This window comes from Punica granatum, chromosome 1, assembly GCF_007655135.1.
Source record: "Punica granatum isolate Tunisia-2019 chromosome 1, ASM765513v2, whole genome shotgun sequence".
Taxonomy (NCBI): Eukaryota; Viridiplantae; Streptophyta; class Magnoliopsida; order Myrtales; family Lythraceae; genus Punica; species Punica granatum.
Genome location: NC_045127.1, coordinates 42,054,780 through 42,079,122, shown reverse-complemented (window position 1 = coordinate 42,079,122; position 24,343 = coordinate 42,054,780). Strand labels below are relative to the sequence as shown.

Here is a 24,343-nt window from a genome sequence, read left to right as displayed (position 1 = left end):
AGAACTTCACAAGCATGAGGAGAACCCTCGGAGTTCCAGAGGAATTACTCCTCAAAAGTCTGGAAGACTCTAGTCACAAATATTCGAGACGATGAGCACGAGTACAAGGAATTTCAAAGGATTATCTATGAAAAAGAATGGTATGGTCCCACAGGTCATATGGCCTCTAGCTCAGGTCCTGATGGAATAGGACTATTCGGAGGATTATCAGCCCACCAAACCCGTTATTGAGCAGGCATTAAAGGATACCATGATGAATACCCAATTCCTCCTCCTGACTTAGAAGACCCATATTCTCCTAACCTTTAAGCACTCATGCAGCTGGATCTCAGTTCACCAGTAGCAGACCAAGACCAGCCCAGTTCGAACTCCCAACAGACAGCCCAGGCCATTGACCAAGCAGGACCCAACGAAACTACTAACCTACAGGATTCAGGCAGCTGGTTTCAACCTGTTCTGCCGACACCCTCACATGATGATGAATTTTGGGGAGATCTGACAATAGACGATATCAACTAGGCCCTTAACAAGATACAAAAGTGGAAGGATAAGCAGGCACGATGCTACAGTAGCAGTGACGATAGTCAGAATCCTGGCTTGTCACCACCATAATAATATATGCTATAGTAGTCAATGGTTCTTCCGCTGTATAATCTATTATCTATTGTATTATTAGCTGTTAGAGGCCCCCAGGCCATTATGTATGTTTTGTTTTTATGTGTCGGTAGAAATTAAGTCCGTGATTACTGGCCAGACTTGTTGGCCACCTATCACGACCCTAGGAAATATCTATTTCCTGTACTTGTCTGTATTCTCTGCGCCTTGCCTATAAAAAGGGCAGCGCCTCTTCAGTTGTAAGCAGACGAAAGCTGAATAAGAAATCTCTTCAGCAAATACTCTCTCCATGTTCTGCTAAATCGCTCTCTTCTGGGTTAAGGGTTCTTAGGGTTCGATGTAGTTATTCAATACTAGGAGCTGACTTCAAGTATGCTTTGTGCTTGCCTCGTATGAAGACCCTGCACATCAGAAAGAAAGTCACTCAGATATGCGGTTCGAGGTAATCCTAGGGAATCAGTAATATTAACGATATAAGTCCTCTAGGTCTGTGACGAAATATAGGAGCTTGAGCATGTTGCCCAGGAGAGGTGTTGAAGCTCGCCAAAAGCATATGGTCACAGATTTCTCTGAGCTTTTGTCATTAATCCTATTGCATTTCCCTAGTCTCACTTGGAATTGGTTGTGGTTTTTTTTATTAATGTTGATAGAATCCCCATAATTAATAGGATTAGAAAAGTATTAGGTCACAAAGGTAATTTTATATATATACAAAGTTATATCCCTTAATAAATAGGGGTAGCTAAGTAATTTAATATGTATAATCATGTCATAAAAGTAAATATTTAAATAAACAATTGTAAATTTATATAAATGAATATTAAATTAGTAAATGCATATAAATTATTAAATACTTAATAATTTTATTACACAAGCATATTCTTGATTTAAAAAATATTATCCCAAAATTTATTTAAAAAATAAAATTAATTAAAATAACATGTCTATAAAAAACCTTTTTGATATAATCAGTAACTAAAAGAAAAATTTACTGATATATAATAAATATATTTAAATATTGAACACTTTTTAAAATGGTAAAAGATAAATCTATTTAAAAATTATTAAAAGTAAGAAATTGCAAGAAAAATTTATGATAATAGATTATTTGGCACTTTTTTTTGGGCAAAATACATGTAAGTCATCTATTACATTTTTTTAAATTTTGATATTTAAGAAAATGTAATATGTTTTTAAGTAATGTCATTTTCTTTATCCATATTTGGTACTATAATTCATTTTCAATTATCCTTAGTTTGTCATCAAGATTTTTAACAAATTAATGTAAAAACAACCACTCTAACTATTAACCTGTGCCTCGCACAGGGAAAGAAAGCTAATCGTGAATATAAGAGAATCATTAGGAGGATTTAACAAATTTATAATGGGAATTTGATAATAAATATCTCCTCGTAACTTGAAAAGGTTCAATAATTTTCACTATGCTTATTAAGTTTGTAATACGATTTTCAAAGAACAAATTTATGTATTGTCACATTCATCTAGAGATAAAACCATATTATCCCTCAAAGTCGATTCCTAGTTATAATTTCATTCCAACTTCAGTTTTGTTGTGGAAGATATGGTGCGAGTTACGACGAAGTTGAAATGAAAGAAAGTCTCCTCAGAATTGACAAAATAATTAAATCTTTTATTTTCAAAGAAAGAACATTTTCTTTTATAAAAAAGTCACTTAAAATAGATTTCTGAATATTTCTCGAAATGAAAGCATGTAGAATTTTTTATATGAAAATATCGTATCAGTCTTGAGTATCTTAATCTACTCGGGAAATATTCTAATGTCAATATGGTCAAATAAGGGGCTCGAAGGGGAAGATTGTCCCCTTTCAGGATCGCATTATTATTTCCGATTTCAATTAATAACTAGTCAATTCAACAGCGCTTTGCGTGAAATTATTATTTTTGACAGATTTTAGTATATTTTATCATTTAATTTAATTATAAAATTTTAATTAGTTTCTGATTATATAAAATTTATTAATGGTTGTTTTAAGTTAAATGCAATGTATTGAACTCACTTTATTATAATATAAATAACTAAATTTATATATTTTCTAAATAAATTAATATAATGTAACTATATTTTGGTTTTATTTTGATTAAATTAAGGTAAATAATTAGATTTCTAGATTCTAAAAGAACTTTTAGATTTTTAACATGAAAATTGGAAAAGCCACTTTGGTTTTATAAATTTCCCATAAATAGTAATATATCAATCATATAATTTTAAATTTTGAACTCAAATAGAAATAATTTACTTAGAATTTTAGTTAAAATTATTTAATTTTTTCATGATGAGACTCTTAATTGCTCGATGTATTTAGTTTTTACATGAAAATTGAAAATATTGTTAACTTTTCCAACAATCTCTTTATGTTTTCAAGCAAATAATTAGTTGTGAAAAATTTATTTTGACTTTTACTTAAATTTGTAAATTATTTCACTCTGATATACTAAGTTGAAATTCGATATATTTTTTATATGCATACAATAGTAAAGTATATAGCTCTAAATTATTTCAAAATTCAGGACTTTTGAATAATTAGTTTCTTTTTAATTATAATATAAATATAAATATTTATTTTGAGTTTTTAAATTAAATTTATCATTATTTGACTCTAATATACTAAATTGAAATTTGATGCATTTTTACATACATAAGATAATAAATTATATAAGTTTATATATTCAGAACTCATGATTTTTGAATAATTAGTTTCTTCTTAATTATAATAGTAAATATCCATTTTATTTGAGTGTATACTTAAATTTGTAATTCATTTAATGCTATTATACTAACTTAAAATTTGATATTTTTCCACATACATATTATATAGTGAAGCATATAACAATAATAATAATAATAATAATAATATTCCTAGAAACTATCCCACTTAATAATAATCTCCCAACAGTTATATTTTATATATGGATTTGATGATGATAATGATGATGATGATAATATTTTTTGTGGAAGTTATGAAAATATAAGGCATACCAAGAACCGGTGAATGAGAAGCTCCCATTTTAAATTTTTGGACAAATGACATGCAATGACAATTTTCCCAGCAATTATATATTCTAGACTGGATCATTTCTCTTTTTTTCCTTTGATTAGTCAATACTATCAAGACAGTGCCAGCATGAGCTGACATGATTTTTAGTAGTGAGAAAATGAAAACATTATTCTTTTTATTAATAATTTTGTATTGTTTCAAGGCCCCAGATTGCTAAAATTGAAAGAAACACTTGCTGACATATGAACAATTTATATACATATATATATAGTCCTCTTGTGGGTCCTCAATTAAAAAGTCATATTTTCTAGCTATCTGGCCATATATTAAATTCTGTTGGTTGCTTAGTTTCAATTATTAATTTTGTAAGAATAATTGTTCGAACTTAAATTTCCTAAGAAATTATGCCGGCTTTGCGGTAATAGTTACCTCGAGAGCTTTCTTGTGATGGTCAATGATTGCTCTGATTCCATAACAAAGAAATGAAGTCAGCCCCACTCTTGTTTTCTAGTTTTTGGAAAGCTTTCTCTGTAACAATCGAAGTTACATTTTTCAATAATGAACAAGCAATTGTCAGAAAGAACTGGTAATATTTAAAAATATTTTTAAGTTCTTCATTGTTTTTTGCCTGTGGAATTAAGGAACAAGTGTAATCAAGGACATTTGGAAAAATAGCAACCAATTACACGAACATCTACAATGCATAAGTATATTCATCATCTTTGTATCCATATTTCAATAGTGACGGCTAATCGTCGGGTACTTACTTGAAAAGTACATGAAAAATTCTTACAAAATGGTGATATTAAAATTAATAAGCACTTCGTAAAAGAAGTTTAATTTCTCATTTTGAACAACGTCTAAAGACTACAAAATCTTGGAACAATAATCTTGATCTTATTAGAATTATCGAGACCCAACCTCAGCCTCATTAACTTAATTTGAAGTTTAGATTAAATATTGACAGGAGACAAGTAGCGTATCCAAACTTTGACAGAAATATTAAACAAATGCCGGATGTTGCATTATTGTTTGCAAATATTCCATGGAATGATTCGACCTATGATCTTTGACAATTGGGCATAAATTTCATATAGGAAATTAGAAGTCGTCATGTACGCTTGTCTTGATGGGCTCCACAGGTGATGTAGACTTTTAGGCTAAAAGTTTTTTTTTTTCCTCTCTTTTTAATGGTTTTTATTGCCCGGTTTGGATTCAAAGTTAATTGATTTTAACTTCAACTTTAACTTTAACTCAACACACTACACAATAAAAATACACATTTCCCAATTCAAAAATTTTAACTTTAACTTTAACTCAACACACTACACAACAAAAACACACATTTCTCAAGTCAAATTTATAATCACATCTCATTTGTCCTTTTCCACAATCAAAATTAAAATCAAAATCAAAGTAACTTTAACTCTGAATCCAAACGGCCCCTATATGTCTTTCTGTCGGCAATCTTGGCAGCAACATTTCATTGATTAGTTGAACCCAAAAAAAAAAAGGGAGCAAAAACGATAAATTCTAAACGCTAAATCTAATTAATTTAGTACAAGTTAATTATGCACTTCTCTCATCATGTCATACCAAATCTTAGTGGTTGATGAGGTTATTGGTTATCTGTATAACACAATATCTAATTTTCATGAACACTTCAAAAATTACTTTTATCATGTCTGGGTGGATCATGTGTATATCCTATTTCAAGCCATATCAATAATTATCATACCGATTTTTTTTATAAGGGTTACGATCATAGCTTTGCAAGGTTGTCAAGATTTTCAACATATACAGCTCATCTCGTGCGTTCGACTTGATAGCCATCTCCTGTCTTTCCAAGCAATCCTATTATACTTTTCATGATGTAGAAAAGAACCATGTATTCATGTACTCATGTTGTTCTTTGCATGAAGAATTTTCCATCCGTGTGGGTCTCTGGGCAAGATTTTTACTATACTAATTAGAAAAACAGTCCATTTAATGCATTAGGGTTTCGGCCGCTGATTTACCAAAAAACACTCCGTGCATGCTCGCTTCAAATAGAATATTTAATTAAAAATTTGAAAATCACATTATTTTTTACAATCTTACTATTGAAATCAGGGACATATGACTGAGGATTTGGATTTAGAGCATATGAAAACGTAAATTTTTCGAATTAGGAGATGCGAATAATAATATTTCATAAGAAGAAAATTGAAGGATAACACAAATTTTCTTAGATCATCAACATTGTAGGGGAGCGATTAGCCCTCTTGAGCCATCCCCGATTGAAATTCTATAAAGAGGGCCTTTTTATAAGTTTATAAACACTGATTTGAGATTATGACTTCCATGAGTCATATGTTTTCAAGGCTTGTGCCCCGCCCAACAAGGTAGCCATTGTTCAACCATAGCTTGACGGGGGACCCGACGCAGCCAGTTCTATAGCTCATGATATCATCCATGATCAAGTACCCATGATTTCTAGTGGCAATAATAGTGGCAACTGTTGTCGTTCATCCCAGTTCACCTCTTAAATCCATCCAAATTGAAAAACTTTCAATTTTACTCGAGATGAGTATAAGAAATATCCTTACAAAATTGCATTTTTCTTTTAACTTTTTATTTAACCAAACATAATCTTTAACAAACGGGAGATCATAATGCACACTTAATTGACGTTAGAGGACTTGATTGAACAAATCAACAGTATGGTGGCCCTATCTTGGAAAAGCAAAAATTTCACAAACAAAACCAAAAATTTCTTTTTCTTTTTTTTTAGCCCTTTTGGGTTATAAAATAAATATGAGATTGGTACGATAAAATAGAAATTCTAATAGCCAATAAATTAAAAGATACAACAGTCCCACCGAATAATCTCTTGATTGCCCCGGCGAGAGCGTCGTCACTGCACAATATTTTATTTTCTTTTTCTTTTTTTCTTTTTAAAAAAACTATAAAAGGTATTTTTTATAAAAATAATAAGCAAAAACCAATGAAAGCGCCATTTCAACTGCTCCAGTTTTGCCTAAACTTTCAGGAAACTAGCTCGAGGTCCCTTTCATGGCTGCCCTCACTCCCAATCCCTTCGTCAGGTGTGACCCTAATCAATCATTCAGTCAATCAATCAATGACATTCTTTACCGTTTTATTATTAAGTTACAGTTGACATTCCCATCGCCGCCTTCCGATTTCCCGCTCTTTTCAACCTCTGTGAAATTTTGGTTTCACCTTCAACGAACACGACAAGCTGACGGAGGAATCTTTTCAAACCTTCCCGTTCGAAGATTCCGTCGTTTTATTATTTGTCTGTTTTGGCACGCCAATGGCCCATCGAGTCATTTAGGTTATATTCTAGTAATTTAGTATGATCGCACAGTATATATGTCAGGCACATTATTCGGTAAATCGATTGGAATGGAGGTGTTTGATGCTTTAATCCATGGAGATTATAAGGCCTGATGTTTTGAGTTATTTCTCGGGATTTTTCGTGTTTGGTTGTAGTAAAGAATCAGATAGCCCCGAATTTCGGAGACTCGAGTCGGGGAACTGGAATGATGTTTTCACACCATAATAAAAAGCTTTTAAAACCGTAATAGGCGGTGGAGGTGTGGTATCAAATTGATGGTTACTTTCCATTATTTTATCATATCAGTCTATATTGTTTTTGAACTTAAGCTTGTTTTAATTGTTGGGAGCCTGCTGAGGGCTGACCTTTGAGGGTATAATTGGCCAAAATGACCTTAGTGAGGTCTGCAACGAAAGGAAGTTAAGGCGGATACATTCCTAATAGATTCAATCCTCATCGCACGATCATCTCAGTATATCAGACACCTTATGCCTTATTTAGGGAAGCAAGGAAGCTAGGCATGAGAAGACCTTTCCAGCTGGGTTTCATAGTTTTCTTATATGTGGTTGAGCAGAGAAAGGTCTTTTCTTGATTTTATTGGGCGCAAGCTGAGTCTAAGGTGCAAAGGTCGAAACGGGTATATTTCTTTGTATTTGGAGTTTCTCTTTTTTATTAGATTCCCAGATTAGTGCACAGGATTAGACTTTAGTCATAGTTCATTAGGATTCAAAATTTAAGAAAACAGCTTCGGCATCCAATATTGCGAGAGGTGCTGATGAAGATTTCAGCTGGTGGTGGTGAGAGTTCATTTGTTCATTGAGGGGGTTTAAATATTGAAGCTATGATTTTTGGGGGAAGAAGAATAATATAGTCGGCACAACCCGAGATCGAACACCTCTCAGGTGGTTCAGAGGGGTGAAGGAGATAAAAGATGGAAGGAAGGGGGCTATCGGGTTTCTACACAAATACCAGTGAGGAGTTGTTCCTAAAGACTTTGATGGAGAACTCAGTTGCAATGCCTGCACCAACGATGGAGATGTTGGGGTTTAAGAACCTCTCCCAGAACTTTCGTACAGATAGCGAAGAACTCTTCAAGAGCTGGCTCACAAATGCAGAGGCAAGCTCACAGAAGATTTTTGTTCTCCACTTATGGTCAATTTCAGATTCAAGTATCGAAGTAATAGATCCAGTTAGATGAATATTTGATTCGCTTTCGGAGCTTTTACCCTTCTCTTGTCAAAGACCACTCGTATCAGTTAGCTTGTCCTCTGAAGTACCAAATATAGCCACAGCTTCACTGATCTGATCTTACCTATTAGTTTTGATGCCATTATTCACACACTATATTCATCTGATTGATGGCAAATGACTAGAAGTTTCAGTACTATAGACGTCAAATGACTAGAAGCTGGAGCCTGTCCTTCCTATTCAGATAGTTATTTGCTTTTCCTTTTTGAAATTTGCATAATTTGCTCTTTCATGATTTGATGTATACCTGTCTTGATGATTCTCTGATTTTGCCTTACCTTTAGCTCACAACTTTTTAGGGTCAATTAGCGAACTGATCAGATTGTTTCATCGCTGGTGATGTATCAGAGAGATGGATAAAAATTGGTAGAGGTTGTGGCAGGATCATGAAAACCACAAAATTCCTGTCTGCAGACAGATATCATTTATGCAAGTTGATTAATTGTTAGATGGAAGTCAAACTGCACGTATGATGAAGTGTACTTCAACATCACCCAGAATGTTGCGCTAGGATTTGTCCTGCAACTGATGTTCTTACTCATTTCCGTAGGATGCATAATATCTCCCCCTGCCTGATCCTCTCAGTACTATTATTTCTCAGATTATATTTTTTCTTTGAATAAATCTCACAGAATAATGGATACAACTCACCGGGTGTGGCACATCGGCGGCAGCTTTCAAAGAGGTGAGTCGTTTTCCCTTTATTTTATTTTATTTTTTTGCCCCCAACCTCATGTCAAAGAACAAGCACTTTTTTAGCAAATTTACTCTCATGGCAACCATCATAAAGAGAGTGAGAATCTGACTGCATTCTGAGCAGTTATCGGCCGGATTAATCATTTAAAGAGGCATAATTGAAAATTAGTACTTTGATTTATGAGGTGGCTTTAGACACTAAGAAGGCTGCACTATGGTTGGCATGAAGCATGGCTAGATCACCTTCTGGTTATAAAAGTTCTCGTCTATGAACTTTTTGCTGCATCGCTTTCTGTATATGTAAAATGGTTGCATAATGTGATAATGTTATGTTGCTTTCAGGATATCTTCTGAACTGGGGAATCTATCAAATCAGCAACATGGGGACGTTCTTCAAAGCCAAAAGGGCGATGATGTTACAACTGCAGAAAATAGTTCTGCAGTCAATGATATATCCAGCGACCTTTGCCAGGACTCTGTCAGGTTGACACCAAACCATTCTCTCAATCTCGTACTCATACAGAAATAGCATGTTTTTGGTGGCATTACAATACATTGTAATGCCTCGTAAAATCGTGATTGGTGCACCTGTAATTGTTTCAGGTTTATCCATCAATGCATGCTTGTTTGATCCTTTGTTATTAATTATTATTTTGTCATCATTTCTACAGCAGGAATGCAGTTGAAAGAGGATGGCAGGCTAGTAATTTGCATCTAGCAAAGGTATTTTCAATTATAGTAGCTTGCAGAAACTAGGTTGACAAAATTTTAATATCCTGATATTTGAGATCTCTTGCAGGCGTGGTTTCATAGTTCACAACCCATGACGAGAAGCCGATCCTCTGAATTACGGTATCTACTTTTATCTTGATTCCTCTTAGTGTTACAACTGCAGGATTTTACACCTCATGATTTGTTATGCTATTTGAGATGGAACTGGAAAGATGGTCCTTTGTTTACAAATCAGATATAAAACCCCCAAACTGACATTGAAATTTCAAGATAAGTTATTGTGATAAAATAATTAGATAAAGACATACCCCTCTTGCAGGAGGAGGTATGCAGCCATGCAAAATGCTCAAACAATGATTGGAATGGAGGCCATGCAGAATGCAACTGGGCAAGGCCTCAAAATGAAACAAGAGTTCGCTAGTCCCAATTGTTTTACTGACCATTCAATGAATGATGTTCCAGAGCAATTGGGCACTTTCGTGTCTCCATCAAACTCTTCCTCATCCACTTTCAGCGCACAACCAGTCAACAATTTGGACAAAGTTTCTTCTGTTGTTAGCATGCTTAAGGGTACTCTAGAGAGAAAGAGGTTAGCAAACAGGGCTGAGAAAGAAGCTTTTGAAGATTGCTCTCAGGGATTCTTTCAAGCTCAAGGAGTTGTAGCTAATACTAACTTCTATCAAGGACAAGGAAATATGATTCATGAAACATTTTCAGTATGTGGCGACGTATTTTCATCCCAGGTGAAAGAGGCAGGTGTTCCACAAACTGTTGATGGATCCATTGATCTTGACTTAGATGGGTTTATGAATTCTTCAAATCCAATTCAGCAGGGCAGAGTTTCACAGGAACCTTCCCAAAGTGAGTCTTCTGCTGCTGCACCAGTAGTTTCCCCTAGTTTGGATCTTTGTGATGGTCCTGGAAACTCAATTCAGACTCTTAGCGTAGCTGAGAGCTCAAGGAAACATGTTGGAGGCAGTATGAGTGCAGAAAATGGCTCGAGAGTCAAAGGTATAATGCTTCTAATAAGCATAAACCAATTTGCTGTCTCATAGCAATCGTTGATTCATTCATTTTTCTATGTCCCACCAACAGAAGTTAAAATGTTTTCTAGTTTTCATAGTTGCCATGTACGGACTGCTGAAAGAGCCGACTTTATTACCGGAACGTATGGACAGTTGTAAGCTGTTGGATTCTTCAAGCACTAACAAACTCTCTCCCCATCTGAACTTCCCTCCCTCGTTATATATATTTCCTTCTTGTAAAGTACACGGTCCTACATCCCCATCATTGTCTAGAAATCTCATCCGCATGCTGTAAAAATAATGAAAAAGCACGGGTCTTTGATGTCCAAAATAATGGAATCAGTTTACCTCTGACATGGATGCTTCCTTTAGGCTTTTATGTGTTACAGAATATTTTTTTTGTCAGAATTAGTGTGATTAAATGTGCAACTTGGCATCCATCCTCAGCTTGTTATTCCTTAAAGCTGCATTTCATGCAAATTGGGTAACACAAGTTTCTTTATTAACTGCAGATTTCAGAGAGCGGATAATTGACAACTTGAAAGATGATCGCAAGGTAATTCCTCTCATATCAACAAATAATCCTTTGCTTTATAGGTGGACCTCAGGACATCTTATTCAGTTACCTCATTTCTTTGTTCTCACCTTGCAACAGAGCCGAAATCTAGAGCGATATGGATCTGTGACATCTGTTGGTTCATGTAAGATCCTTGATTCGTTAATTTGAAAGATCTCCTTATGATTTTCTTGGTCATATATGCTACAGTTAACTTATCAAGCTACCTTCCATGAAACCTATGCCCTCTTTGTGATTAATCCCCTGACAGAATGCTACAATAAGTTCCACAAACTCTTCCATCGGGACCTTTATAAATGGACTTCCTAGGGTTTTTGTCATCTGGTGTTGGTCTTGTACGTAAGCTGTTTCACTATCGTATGCAGAAGGCCAGTGAATAATCCATGTAGAAGAGAATCCTCAAAATTTCATGCTAGATTTACCCTATGTTTGTATTAGAGGGAAATGGAGGGAGCCTAAACAAAATCAATACAAACCCTCCCTCTTCTTCCGTTTCCCTCCAACCTCGGCGGCACACCCGTACTGTTCCGCATGAATTTAAAGAAGTTCTGCACTCAAGCACAGTTGCTGTGATTTGATATTGCACTCTTTCTAGGAGCTTTTCAATTTTATTTTTTTTAATTTTTGGGTGACATTCTTAATGACATTAAATTTGTTGCTTTTCTCGTGTTGTCGTATTGTGTTAGCAACAGAAAACTGTAGCAAATTGAAGTCCATGTGTGTTGTCTAACTGGTTTACCTTTTGCAGCTGAGAAAGGGGACCCGACAAAGAAGCGCAGGGTGGAAAGATCACGAAAGTATGTGTAATCTTTGGAGAAGCATTTTCTTTTCTTCTTGGACATATATTTCTGCTCCAATCAAAGAGAAACCTATTTATAAAATGCCCTTGTTTCTTCTTTGTGATATAGTATAATTACCGTTGTCCCCCAGTGAATTTTCTCTAAACTTTTCTATATAAAACCATAGACTCATGCATATCACTTTGTAATCTATTGAATACACCTTACACCTTTCTGATTTTCTTCTGTTGGCCGTCACTTGATTCAACTGTTACAGATGAATTAGAGGTCAGCACATCAACTGCTAACCCACTTGTGGCTATACGAATGCTTCTCTTTTTAGTTAATTTGTTAGACAATAGGACAGCGACTGAAGTTAGAGCTGATAACTAGAGTTGTATGTATGTGCATCATAATCCAGAAATATATCTTCTCTTGATAAGTCGACCGCTGCATGAATCAATTTCTTCACTGTATTTTTCCCCCTTCTGTGATTACAAAGATCCACGTGCATCTTAAAACATATGTTTGTACTATTTGAATAGTGATTTCATGTTTCCTGATCAGAAGACAAGATATACATGAGACTCATGTTGGTTCATCACAACATCATATATATGCATTTATCACTATATGGCCATATGAGATCCGGGGAATGTAAATAGTTCATTAAGTTTGAGTTTCTGCAGAATGGCAGAGGCAAAGGAAAGAAACTCGACATCGACAATTCCATCGGACACGCAGGCAGTTTTGAAGAGGTGTGAGAATCTTGAGAAAGAAGTGAGATCCCTTAAACTCAACCTGTCCTTCATGAATAGGTAATCTCTCGAGCACTATTATCTTTCCTGAATACAATAGTCGATATTGTACGACCATTGTCTATCTTTGTTATGTTCTAGGAAATCAAAACATAGTATACGAATTAAATAGCAATATCTCGAAAACTTGCTCCAATGTGATATGATCATCACACTTCATGGGGAAACATTCTGAACTGTCGCTCAGTGTACCGCTCATAATCTGTTGAAGCATCTGTTTGCTAACAATATGCTCTGCTAAAATCATGACTTTTCAGGAAGGATTCGGAACAGACAAAACAGATAGAAGAGCTACAGAAGCAGAACGATGAGTTGACAGAGGAGAAAGAACGCCTTCTAGAAGAAATCGAAAGGATACTCGGAGATTCGGGTCACAGATAAAGATCTCCATATGCCTTTAAGAAGCTCACTCTGCGAGCGTCGATCCAGTCCTTACATCGGTTGGGGTGAGCTGGCTGCAGTTTACACGACCAACCTAAATGTGGCGGTCTCAGCCTGTTCGTGCACTTGCTAGTAATACAACTGCGATTCTATTATGATATTTGATGGACTCCTAAATTAAAAGGTATTACGTATTAAGAAACGGGCAACCGGAAAGGACCAATGTATTATTAGACACTAATGCCTGAAAAGCAGCTGTGATCTTTCGGGTATAGCCCAGTGAAACTGATTGGACATTTCCATTCAGTATAATATATGTTATAGGAGATGGTGATTAACTTAATGTGCCTACGGCTGCATTTGGTACCTGTGAATTTGAATCTCGAGATCGATTGGGTTCATTCGCATAACCATGTAATTCCTACATCTCTCCGAGTTTCCGTATCTCATGTTCTTTTTAACATGAAGTTGAGTTTTGCAAGAAAATAAGGGGTCTAGAATTTTATCTTCCATTTTGTCAGTTCCTCGCGACTGTTTGAGGACATCCTTGCACGCAAGTTTGAATGAACACAAATCCGCCGTTTGCAACAACACGGCATCCGAGCAATTGATAGGCAGTCTGAACCCAAAAATGAAGCACATACCATTTGCTGGCTGATAAATTATAGATGCTAAGTGTGATTTTATAACATTCACACACTCATATCGAATATCAGACGTCCAAAAGATGACGGCAGCTTCAGACGGCACATAGATATAATATGCCCGAACACATGGTTCAGATGGGGAATAAAAAAAACGATACTTTTCAAGCAAGTATCGAGTCTCATGAGCTATGCAAGCAGAATTAATTAAACCATAACTCAATCGCTCAAGCAGCAACAGCAGCCATATATCTGCAGTTTACAGGGGCAAGTACAGCACGGCATCCAAGTAATCGATAGGCGACTATCTGAACCCGAATATGAAGCACACATTATTTTGCTGGCTGATAAATTATAGATGCTAAGTGATTCTATCACATTCACACCCTCTTATCGAATATCGGACACCTAAAAATTGACAGCAGCTTCAGAATATAATATTCCTGCCCATATGGTTCAGATGAGGAATTAAAAAACGACACTTTTCGAGCAAGAATCAAGTCTCACGAACCACAAAAGCAGATTAACCAACTGTAACAACGAGAATTGAAAAGCCAATGCAATCAGTTGATAGCAACAAAGGAGGTTGCAAGCAGATGAACCACAGCATTATACTGAAGATAAACTTATGCTGTTGTGCTTATAATCTTTTAAAAACTGTGGCAACAACCTTAATCCCAGGGTCTAGACTTCACCTAGGATTAAAACCCTTACCAAATGGATTAAAAGCCTAGCCGCCTTTCATGCCAGCACCATTGACGGATAAGAAGAAAGATTGGGTTGCTGAAACATGTAAAAATATAACCATAACTCGATCAATCAAGCAGCAGGAGCAGACACATGTCTTTACAGGGACAGGAATGTACCTCAGCAAGAGAATCAGTGAGACAAAAATATGTGAACTGGGAGCAAGAAAAATCAAGAGGACCAGACAAACCCGCGATGCAACTAGTCATGCCTCCAGCTCGCCTTTGGAGTTCAGCCAACTGGAAGTTCAAGTTTAACTGCCTCACAATCTATGATTCGATGAGCTAAATTCAAGTAAATGAAGAGAACTGAGAGATTGCACCATCTTATCATCCCAGAATCAGATATTCATTTCAACCATCAATATAATACTAATTTCATTTTGAATAAAAACTAAACAGAATTAATGGAGTAATGCAAACACCGATGCAACACTCTGCTCGAAAAAATTGTAATTCCAATATCACAACAGCTTGCAAAATTTTATAGTGTTCCAACTACAGGAATCTCACAGTATATATATATATATATATATAATCGAGGAAGCTGAACCTAGAGAACCCGAACCAGATGATGAGCTTGCACTAATATCTAACAACCCAAATAGTACTATTATCAAGCAGTGAATATAGCCCCATTCACCCCAACCCGATTACCCAAACATTGGCAACTTCTTCAGAACATTCCCCGACTATTGTTCAGAATTGATCCTAGGGTGCCCAACACGGCAAAGGCGAGAAGCGGACTGACGTCGAGCGTATCGAATATCGGGGGAATGATGTTCCTGAACAGATTCAAATAGGGATCACAGAGGTCCCTGATAGCCGACAGAGGCTGGCGCTCCCATGGAATGTTGGGGAACCAGCTCAGCAAGACCCTGACCATCAACACCCCACTGTAAATGTCCAGCCACTTCGACAACCCGGCAGCAACCACAGTCAGCGGTGTGTTGAGGTACCCACTCGGGCGGTCCCGCAGAGCGGCAAAGAAAGCGGGACCCGCAGCCCGCCCAAGGCCACTGGCGACTGACCGGAGCGCCTCGAGGTCTTGCGGGCTCGGGAGGGAACTCAGGCAGAAGGAGGCGACTTTCTCGATAGGGAGTCTCTGGAGGAGCTTGGCGATGGACAACGACAGGGACAGGGCTGCGGCGAGGAGGGAGGTGACCGTCTGGGTCGACTCAGTGAGCCTGGGCGTCGGGGCGGGAGCAAGAGCCGCAGCAGCAGCGGCAGAGTAAGTCGGGGCAGGAGCGAGAGCCGCGGCGGCAGGGGAAGCGGAAGCCCTAATCGCGAAATTAGGACTCGAGGTTGAGGAGAGAGGTGCGTAGCACCGTACGGGGAGACGTGCGGAGAGAAGGGCAGAGAAGGGCTTGGGCTTAAAAGAGAGGGATGGGGCTCTGTGGCCGCGACGGGAGGCGGTGGGGAGAGAGGGCCTTGGCGCGAGGAGAACTGTAGGTTGGAGAAGAAGCGTCGAAGCCATTGGCGAGCTTTGATTGACGGAACACTCGGGAGAATGGCAACTCTGTAGTGTGAACTGATGAGGCGATAACAGCAAAGAAGAGAGAGCGTGTGGGTGTGCATATGTAGAGAGATAAACGAGCCCATATGAGTTTGTATGGCCCAATTATGAGCCCATATACACCTCTACGAACTTGAGATATGGGGGATATTTGGTCCGACCGCGACCGCGTGGTGTCCTCGCCGAGGTTCCCGAGCCGTCTTGACTAAGGTTGAGCAAACCTTAGGTGAGAGCCGCCTGGGCACCTTAGCTAAGATTGTCAAGACTCCCCATGGCAAAATTAATTGTGAGTGATAGAATATGATTTCGAGTTAATAATAACTATTATTGCATTGAATTCCCTTTTTTAGGAGAAATTATTAGGTGAACTTAGTCTACCATGTCATTCCTAAACCAGCCATTTGATGAATGATACGCTGACAAAGTGATCTCACACTCAAATTCGAAAAAGCTCAAAAACTATTCATATTTTCAAATGAGCCACATCTCCCTCTCTCTCTCCTTCTCCCTGCTCCTCTCCTCCAAATCTGCAGAACGCTCAACCAACCCACCCCCTTCCCGCCGGCATGGGCATCTAGACTTCTAACAAGGTGTCTGTGTAGGAAGCCAAAACTCCTTGTCTTTATCGAAATGCGGCTCCTCCGACTTTGCACTCTTTTTTTCTCTAACTCTCTCCCTCCCCCCCCCCCTTTCCCGTTGGATCCCTGACTCTGGCATGGGTCGACGTCGAGTCTTGCACCTCAGTCTTCCTCACAGAAATAAGTGGAGGTTAGAGGGTCGAAGCTCGTGGCGGTGTCAAAGCTCATGACCCTGTCCAAGATCCAATTCTCACTCGAAGGAGAGAGAGAGAGAGAGATTGCACAAGTTAATATAGACTAAGTGGAAAGAGAAAGGAGAAGAGAGAGATGTTGCAGTGGTCATACACCATCTGAGAGCTCAAGTGACTGGCAGGGGTAGGTGAGGGACAGGGCTGAGTGATTCACTAGTGAAGAGTGGGAGGAGGATAGAGAATGAGATAGACCGATTTGAAAAGTTGAAGAGTTCTTGACCATTTAGATATTAAGGATCTGACAATTTGTGCACGTGTCGTTATTCTAATGGCTTGGTTGTGGATGACGTGGTGAACTAAGTTCACCTAATAATTTCTCATTTCTTAGCGTAGAAATTTCACTATCGATGATAATGGCGGTGGCTGACAGTTGGGTACTACAACAGTAGATAAATACAATGACATCATTGACATGCATTAGGGCTATATAGGACGCTTCTTAACTCTTAATTTTGTATTTTTTAAAACGCTAATGTCGAAAAATAGAAACTCTAAATTTTTTTCAAGAAACTAACAGGCTAAGGCCCGATGAAAAATTAAAGAAACTATATATATTTTTAAAGTTATTAACATAGCGTTTGGTAATGAAGTTAAATTTGATCTAATTTGATTTAGTTTGATTTAAGGAGATTAAAATAAAAGTAGTTGAGAAAAATATATAAGAGAATTTGAAAAAAAGATTAAAAAAAAAAATTTAGGGGAATCCAAGATTCCCACCTAGATTACACCTGAATTTTCTGCGTTTAGCAGGAAACTCGAGCCCCGGAATCTCAATTTGAGATTCCCGGTCCTTGGGTCTTCAAATACTTATTCTGTAATCTTGTTCTTATATATTTATATTTATATATTATAAATATTAATATAAATATAAAATTATATTCATATTTATATTTAATAAAAAATATTTAAATAAATATTATATATATGAATAATTATATAAATATTATATTATATTGTTATATTAAATATTTATATACTATATTGTTATTAAATAAATTTATTTATACATATTTTTATATTAAATATTATTATAAGCATATAACAATACTTATATAAATATATTTAAAATTAAATATATATATAATGTATGGAAGTATATTTGTAAAATTACTTTACTTTGCCATCACTTTACTTAATATATGAAACGTAGCAATTTCACATTATCTTATACTTTTTCAAATACATAATAACTTACCAAATATAGTAATGTCATATTCCTTGTAATCTAACATTCTCGGGCTTACTTTCCCTACAATCTAACATTCAATGTAATCTAACATTCCAGCATACCAAATGGCCAATGAGGAAAAAGTTTTGAAATTGAGGAAAAGTAAATAATAATTTAGAGAATTTAGTATTAAAAAAATAATTATAATAATTGATAAGAAAAAGTATGAGAGATAATTTGCAAAAAAAAGATAAAAATAATAATGATTGTGTTGTTGAATTAAGGGAAACGTTAAGTTAAATTAAATAAAATCAAACTTTGTTATAAAACGTAGCATAAAAATCTAGGTAAAACTACCTAAGCATGAGCTCGTGTAATGCATATGTAAATTCAATTTTCAAGTAATTTTCTTTTTTAAGAGTAGGATATTTAAATTTTCTTTTTTGGCATAAAAAAATAATTTTCTTTTATGCGTGGTATCACGTAAGCCTTTTATGTGATTTTTTTATTTTTAAAATGTAGTAGTCTTGTTTATTATCGATTGAAAATTACAACTGATCAAATGAATTAAAATGATTAAAAGAATTTATTTGATGTGAGCGAGAGGGAAATAGTGTGAGGAGAGAAACAGAGAAAGAACGTGAGTGAGAAAAAAGAGAAAGGAAATGGAAGAAAAAAGGAAGAGAGATGAATGGGTAGTTAAAAAAGGGGATAATCACAGTAATGGTCATAAATGTTTGTCATTTTTTGACTTTGAGTTTTAAAAGTTTAACTTGGGTAAAACAAGTCCTAAAACGTTTTGAAATGTGACAGCTCTGGTCCTCTCTGTTATGTATCATTACTGAGCTGATTACATGGACATAACGACGTCAAATATGTCTAGTTGGCCATTAGTGGGATGACGTGGCCTTACGTGACCTTGGTCGATCCATGCAACCCAGCTTGAAGCTCTGCTAGCTCCCCTCCTTCTTCGTTAATGAGCTTTTTTTTCTCCTCCTCTCCTCTCCTCCTCTCTTCTCCTTAGTAAATGAACGGGAAATACTTGTTTCTCCTCTTATTCTTCTTCTTCTTTGGGTCAGCTTCTCCTCAGTAAACTCAGACCTTGCTTCTTCGGGTCTGCTTGGAATGTTGAACACGAAGCTTGCTTCTTCGGGTCTACTTCTTTGAGTCTGCTTGGAATGGTGAACTCGAAGCTTGCTTCTTCGGGTTTGCTTCTCCTATTCTTCCTTGGCGTGTCTGCTTTCCTTTTTTGAGCTTCCTGCTTTCGAAACTTCTCAGTACGTTTGACTTAGGCCACTCGGGTTGAAAGGATGAGCAGTCAAGTTGATCCACGGGTTGAAAGAATGGCCCAATTTGATCCATGAGGCCATGTCATCTCGCTAACGACCAACGGGACATATTTGACGCCGTTATGTCCATGTAATCAACTCTGTAATGGTTCGTAACAAATAGGACCAAAGCTGCCACATTTCAAAACATTTTAGGACTTGTTTTACTTAAGTCAAACTTTTAGAACTCAAAATTAAAAAATGACAAATATTTATGACCATTATTGTAATTTTCCGGTTAAAAAAGTTTAAAATTACTAATATACCAATAACTTCTTCAATATTTGATAAGATAAAGTTATTTACCAAATCTATTCTAATTTTTCATGATTTATTAAATTATTTTAAAATTTTAAACCCGCACACCCCATGGGCGTTGACGACATCAGTTTGGTGCTGCTTGGCGGGGGCGTTCCCACCCTTTGTTTGACCACTCTGTTCTCTCTCTCTTTCTCTTTCGCTTCATCTCTAGATTTATCTATTTTTACGAAAAATAACACCACACATACATGAATTTTTTTTCGATTTTCACATTGCTACACAAATTCAAGTAATCTCATGATACAACATAATTTTTTTTTCACTGCACAATAAGTCGTCGATATGTTAAAAATTAGACGGAATGTTATTGTGGCGACTTTTTGTAGGTTATTTTCACACAAAAAGCTACTTGAGGGGAGCTAAAATAGATTAAATAAAATAAAAATAATTAATCGCCGGCGACCCAATCGGGGGATGGTTGGTTGGCGAGGAGCCCCCAACCCCCAACACTGTACTACAGTGTGAAAATCGAAAAAATTTGGTGCTACGTGGTGTTATTTCTTTTTTATTTTATTTTAGTATTCAAAATATTTCTTATTATAATTTTTATTTTTATTTCCATTTTTATATATTTTAATTTTTGATTTTTTTCCAGTTTTGTTCTTTGTCATATTCATTTTCATTTTTAACATTTATTTTCAATTTCATCCTTATTTATTTTATTTTTTGCATTAAAAATTTCACAATAATTGTCACGTCCTAAAACTTAATATCACATCAGCAAAACTCAATGCCATTAACATAAAATTAATGATTTGTATGACATTATTATAAGATAACAAAATTATGTACAAAATTGTTAAGATGTAACTTTTTATACCAAAATGTTACATTCATAGAGATTTTAAAATAATTGTGCAATTTATCCTGTTGAGGTGCCTCACCGCCAGCCATCCCAGCCTCGCTCGGGGTTGTTATCGAGGTGTATTGCCTCCAAAAACTTTTTTCATAAATCTGATTTATCAGTGATAAGCTTCATTGTTCGTTCTGTGATTTTATGGCATTAATGATGTTACATGTACTCTTCTTTTTTATTTTTTTTGGGAGAAAAAACCTACTCATCTTTTGTACCAAGGGAAAAAAAAATATTTCTCTAGATTTTTTTTAATTAATTGTCGAATTATATTTTAAAAATTTCAGAAATTTTTGAAAATATTTATTTAATGGATAAATTGGTCTTTCCCCTTTCATATACCAATCCCAAATCTTAGTATACACCAAACGCTTGATAGGGATATTTATTTCCTTAGGATTTCAATCCTATCTAATCCTCTCTTTATTTTCTATCGTAGCCGGTCCGGTCGACCAAATGTGCTGGTAGTTGCTCAAATTTGATTGGTTGGGCCACATTGGGATTAGGAATACCAAGGTGCACACGTAAAAAAGAGCTGCAATCAATTGATCGTGCTGATACAAACTTCAAACAAAACAGCAGTGAGGGTAGTGGGTTGATTCTTTCTTCATTGAAGTAAAACCGGTATAAGTAGAACCTCAAAGTTATCGACCTTCGGCTTTGGCTCCAAGCAGAGAATGACAGCTTGCTTTGCTTCCTTGAGAGGGTTGGAGCCTAACTTCCCTCGCACGAATCTTTGTCATATATATGATTAGTTCTTTAAGCAAGACTTCTCTATCAGCATCTGTATAGAAACTCGGACGACGTATACTTCTGCTGATGTTCTCGTTCGATAAATCTTAATTAGCTTGTCACCAGTTTGTCACTTGAATCAAATATATTCTTTCCGATTATTAAGAGCAGCATTTTGCGGAAAGACTATCGATTACCGGCCATATCTTAAAACACAGGACACGGAAAAACAGAATGCCCCATCAGTACTGCAAAGAATAGCTGAAATCCTTCATTTCAAAAATTATCAGCGTACATATACACAAGAGATATTGGCTTACAGAGCGAATCCCTATCTGGGTATCCACAAATATATCTCATCATCTCATCTTAGGCCTAAATTCCCGAGACAGTGGAAAAAGAATTCTCGACCGGCGATCTGTCCAGCTCTGAATTAAACAAGACTGATCGGACAGATCACAACATCGCTTGCTTCGGCTCTCCCGACCACTTCCACACGTTCAACGTTCCAGCTCCATCACCAGTAAAGAAGAGGCCACCTGTGGGAGCAACTTGCAGGGCTAGAACTTTGCACCGTGAATATATCCGGCCCCTCTCGGCAAACCTATAAATTGCAAGAAAACGATATGAAAGGAAAATGGTCAGATCAGTTAATTTTAGCTAATGCAACACAGCTGAAAGAAAGCATATCAAACCTTATGAACCGGAAAGCAATCAAGGTGTCGAGAATGAGATCAAAATAGTTGACTTACGTTGGAAGCTCGTAAAGGTGCACAGTGTCGTCGTCGCAGGAGCAGAGTAGGACGGGTTTTCCTTCCATGTCATGCATCCCTTTGAGTGCAAGGACTTCCTGTTATTAACAAGCCAACGCAGACACAATTAAAATTTGAGATCGACGAGAGTCGCTACAAGTCCTGACGTATATACTACGGGACAAAAGGAACAGCAGCGAAGACAAGATGACATACATGATCCTCATTGTGGGTGTATATAACTTCTAAATCCCTGCCCCCGGGTGAAGTTGCAGCCCAGACTTTGATTGTCTGGTCCAATGAGCAAGACAGCAGGTAGTTGTCCCAGCAGAGGACGGACATCACCACATTAGTATGCCCCTTTAGTGTTGTGATACACACTAAATTTTGAATATCCCAAACCTGAAACAGGAACAGATCAAACAATTAACCAAATATCAGGTTGATGAAGAAAATCAATCTAATCAGCAGGTCATATTCACTACCATCACTTCAGCGATAGCAAGAGAAATTGAAATCCAAAAGAGATTCGTCGGCAGTTAGGCCAAGCTTACCCTTATAGTGTGGTCCACGGAACCAGAGTACAGCCGATTGGCCCCAATAACCAGTGAAACAACTGCTCGGGTATGGCCTTTTAAGGTTGTCAGCAGCTGCGGAGGGCTAGTCAGCGAAGTGCCTCTCCATACCATAATATCACCATTCTAAGGCCAAAACAGACACAGATAAAACGATTTAATAAAAAAATCATATAACATCAATTAAACCAGCCAATAAGCAATTCAATTACAGCAGATCATCAATGTGAAATGTCAAATTCCATGTATTCCATCCGGTTCAACACTAAGAACTGCATAAGAACGAAGTCTCAAAAAGATCAAACAATGAAGCAATCAACAAGCAATTTACCTGGCACCCAGCAAAGAGCATGTTGTTGTCGATAACCATCGAGAAAACCAGCCCGGATGAAAATTGAAGATCAAAGAGAGCACCGTTCTCGACGTTCCAAGCCTGGAAGATTAAGAAAGCCAATCGATCAGCATATAGCTTGGAGGAAAACAAGTCCAACTACGTACAAAAAGGCTCAATCTAGTAGTATCTCACTCACTCACTCACTCACCTTAATGACATTCCGCAAGCCGGCGAACACCCATGGACCCTCAGAGATTAAACAGCCAACTTCACTGCCCACATTGACCGTGTCGGAACACTGCCCAGTGTGGCAGTCCCAAATTTTCACCATTCCGTCATTGCTGCCGGTATAGAGTTTGTCCAATCCTGATGGAAACGCGATCCCAGCAATCCCCTGGAACGAATGGAACATAACAATGGTGAGAAGAGAAGAGAACCCAACCCACATGGAAGGGAACAGCGAGCAAAGTACCGATGATCCGATGACTAAATTCTACGCAGAGCTGTAACATAACAGAACATTAACAGACTTAGATGTTCTGTACTCATGTGACAGACAATGTATATACCTTGTCATGCCCATCAAGTTTGGCCAGCAAGCTGAAGCCTTCACCGCGGGACCAAGAATGCCGAAATTCGCACTTGTCGCCTTTCACGCAACTGATGCCAGAAGCCCAGTGCTGACAGAGTCGCTCCTCTGGCTTGAACCCGTCTTTTCCTTTCGAACCCTTGCCGTTGCTTGCCCCTCCACCGCTCTTCGGCTTCACCGCGGGGTGACGGCAGGCGATGTTGTTGTTCCGCGGGGGCGGCAATTCCACGTGCAGGAACCTGCACGGGTTCCGGGTACATCGTCCCTCTAACCAGAAGGAGCAGACCTTGGTGCCTGTTCGGGCCCAAAGTCTTCCGTACCTTCCCTCCTCAGCGGGCATTGCCGCCCTTGGTCCCCTGACCTCCATTCTTTCTCTATGAGACGAGAGTAGATCGATCGCAGAATGAGAATGCACGCCGATTGACGGAGAGACAGACTTAAAAGACGGTGCTAACGGCTATGTGTATATATATATATATACACGGGATAATGAGCGTTGCTAAGACGCTGTTATTTTATTTTTTACTTCTTTTTTTTATTTTCAGAGTAAAATTGGGTAAATATAAATTCCATCCAACAATACTTTTAATTTTCAAAAAAAAATTCAGGTGACATTCGGTTTCGAAATCATTATTCTACTCCACTCTACTCTATTATTCCTTTCATTTAACAATATAATCATCACTTTTCTATCTTTTTTTTTCCAT

The 24,343-nt window shown here is 37.0% G+C and overlaps 3 protein-coding genes across 7 annotated transcripts; 1 reads left to right on the top strand and 2 right to left on the bottom strand.

Moving 5' to 3' along the window:
- Positions 1-878: 878 nt before the first annotated feature.
- LOC116189032 (protein CYCLOPS-like) lies at positions 879-13,650 on the top strand. Of its 5 annotated transcripts, none has more exons than XM_031518549.1 (12): positions 7,309-8,110; positions 8,874-8,926; positions 9,280-9,420; positions 9,609-9,660; positions 9,737-9,789; positions 9,989-10,412; positions 10,503-10,680; positions 11,207-11,250; positions 11,350-11,395; positions 12,020-12,068; positions 12,740-12,868; positions 13,126-13,650. In XM_031518549.1, exons 1-12 carry the CDS (start codon positions 7,925-7,927, stop codon positions 13,247-13,249), a joined length of 1,479 nt encoding a protein of 492 aa, XP_031374409.1. In that variant the 5' UTR covers positions 7,309-7,924; the 3' UTR covers positions 13,250-13,650. The 5 variants fall into 5 exon arrangements, with proteins under 5 accessions (XP_031374420.1, XP_031374393.1, XP_031374409.1 ...); XM_031518539.1 differs by having other exon boundaries at positions 7,310-8,110; positions 9,989-10,421; XM_031518560.1 differs by lacking the exon at positions 7,309-8,110 and adding an exon at positions 879-1,057 and having other exon boundaries at positions 9,989-10,680.
- Positions 13,651-15,077: 1,427 nt separating this feature from the next.
- On the bottom strand, positions 15,078-16,205 carry LOC116192726 (ylmG homolog protein 1-2, chloroplastic-like). Its single transcript, XM_031521350.1, has one exon. The coding sequence runs from the start codon at positions 16,114-16,116 to the stop codon at positions 15,316-15,318; it is 801 nt and encodes a 266-aa protein (XP_031377210.1). The 5' UTR covers positions 16,117-16,205; the 3' UTR covers positions 15,078-15,315.
- A 5,427-nt stretch (positions 16,206-21,632) lies between these two features.
- LOC116196122 (zinc finger CCCH domain-containing protein 48-like) lies at positions 21,633-24,059 on the bottom strand. Its single transcript, XM_031525687.1, has 7 exons — positions 23,617-24,059; positions 23,256-23,441; positions 23,045-23,146; positions 22,693-22,839; positions 22,355-22,540; positions 22,139-22,236; positions 21,633-21,990 (listed from the first exon to the last, which is right to left on the bottom strand). The coding sequence occupies exons 1-7, from the start codon at positions 24,001-24,003 to the stop codon at positions 21,843-21,845; spliced, it is 1,254 nt and encodes a 417-aa protein (XP_031381547.1). The 5' UTR covers positions 24,004-24,059; the 3' UTR covers positions 21,633-21,842.
- Positions 24,060-24,343: the final 284 nt, after the last annotated feature.

Bases quoted from the DNA above. Each gene is read 5' to 3' on its own strand.
- LOC116189032 (XM_031518525.1), top strand. From the start codon at position 7,925: ATGGAAGGAAGGGGGCTATCGGGTTTCTACACAAATACCAGTGAGGAG. The intron at 9,661-9,736 runs GTATTTTCAATT...GATCTCTTGCAG, and splicing joins GTAATTTGCATCTAGCAAAG to GCGTGGTTTCATAGTTCACA. The intron at 12,869-13,125 runs GTAATCTCTCGA...ATGACTTTTCAG, and splicing joins AACCTGTCCTTCATGAATAG to GAAGGATTCGGAACAGACAA.
- LOC116196122 (XM_031525687.1), bottom strand. From the start codon at position 24,003: ATGGAGGTCAGGGGACCAAGGGCGGCAATGCCCGCTGAGGAGGGAAGG. The intron at 23,147-23,255 runs GTGAGTGAGTGA...TTAATCTTCCAG, and splicing joins GCTTGCGGAATGTCATTAAG to GCTTGGAACGTCGAGAACGG. The intron at 21,991-22,138 runs GTAAGTCAACTA...TGCAATTTATAG, and splicing joins CACCTTTACGAGCTTCCAAC to GTTTGCCGAGAGGGGCCGGA.
- LOC116192726 (XM_031521350.1), bottom strand. From the start codon at position 16,116: ATGGCTTCGACGCTTCTTCTCCAACCTACAGTTCTCCTCGCGCCAAGG.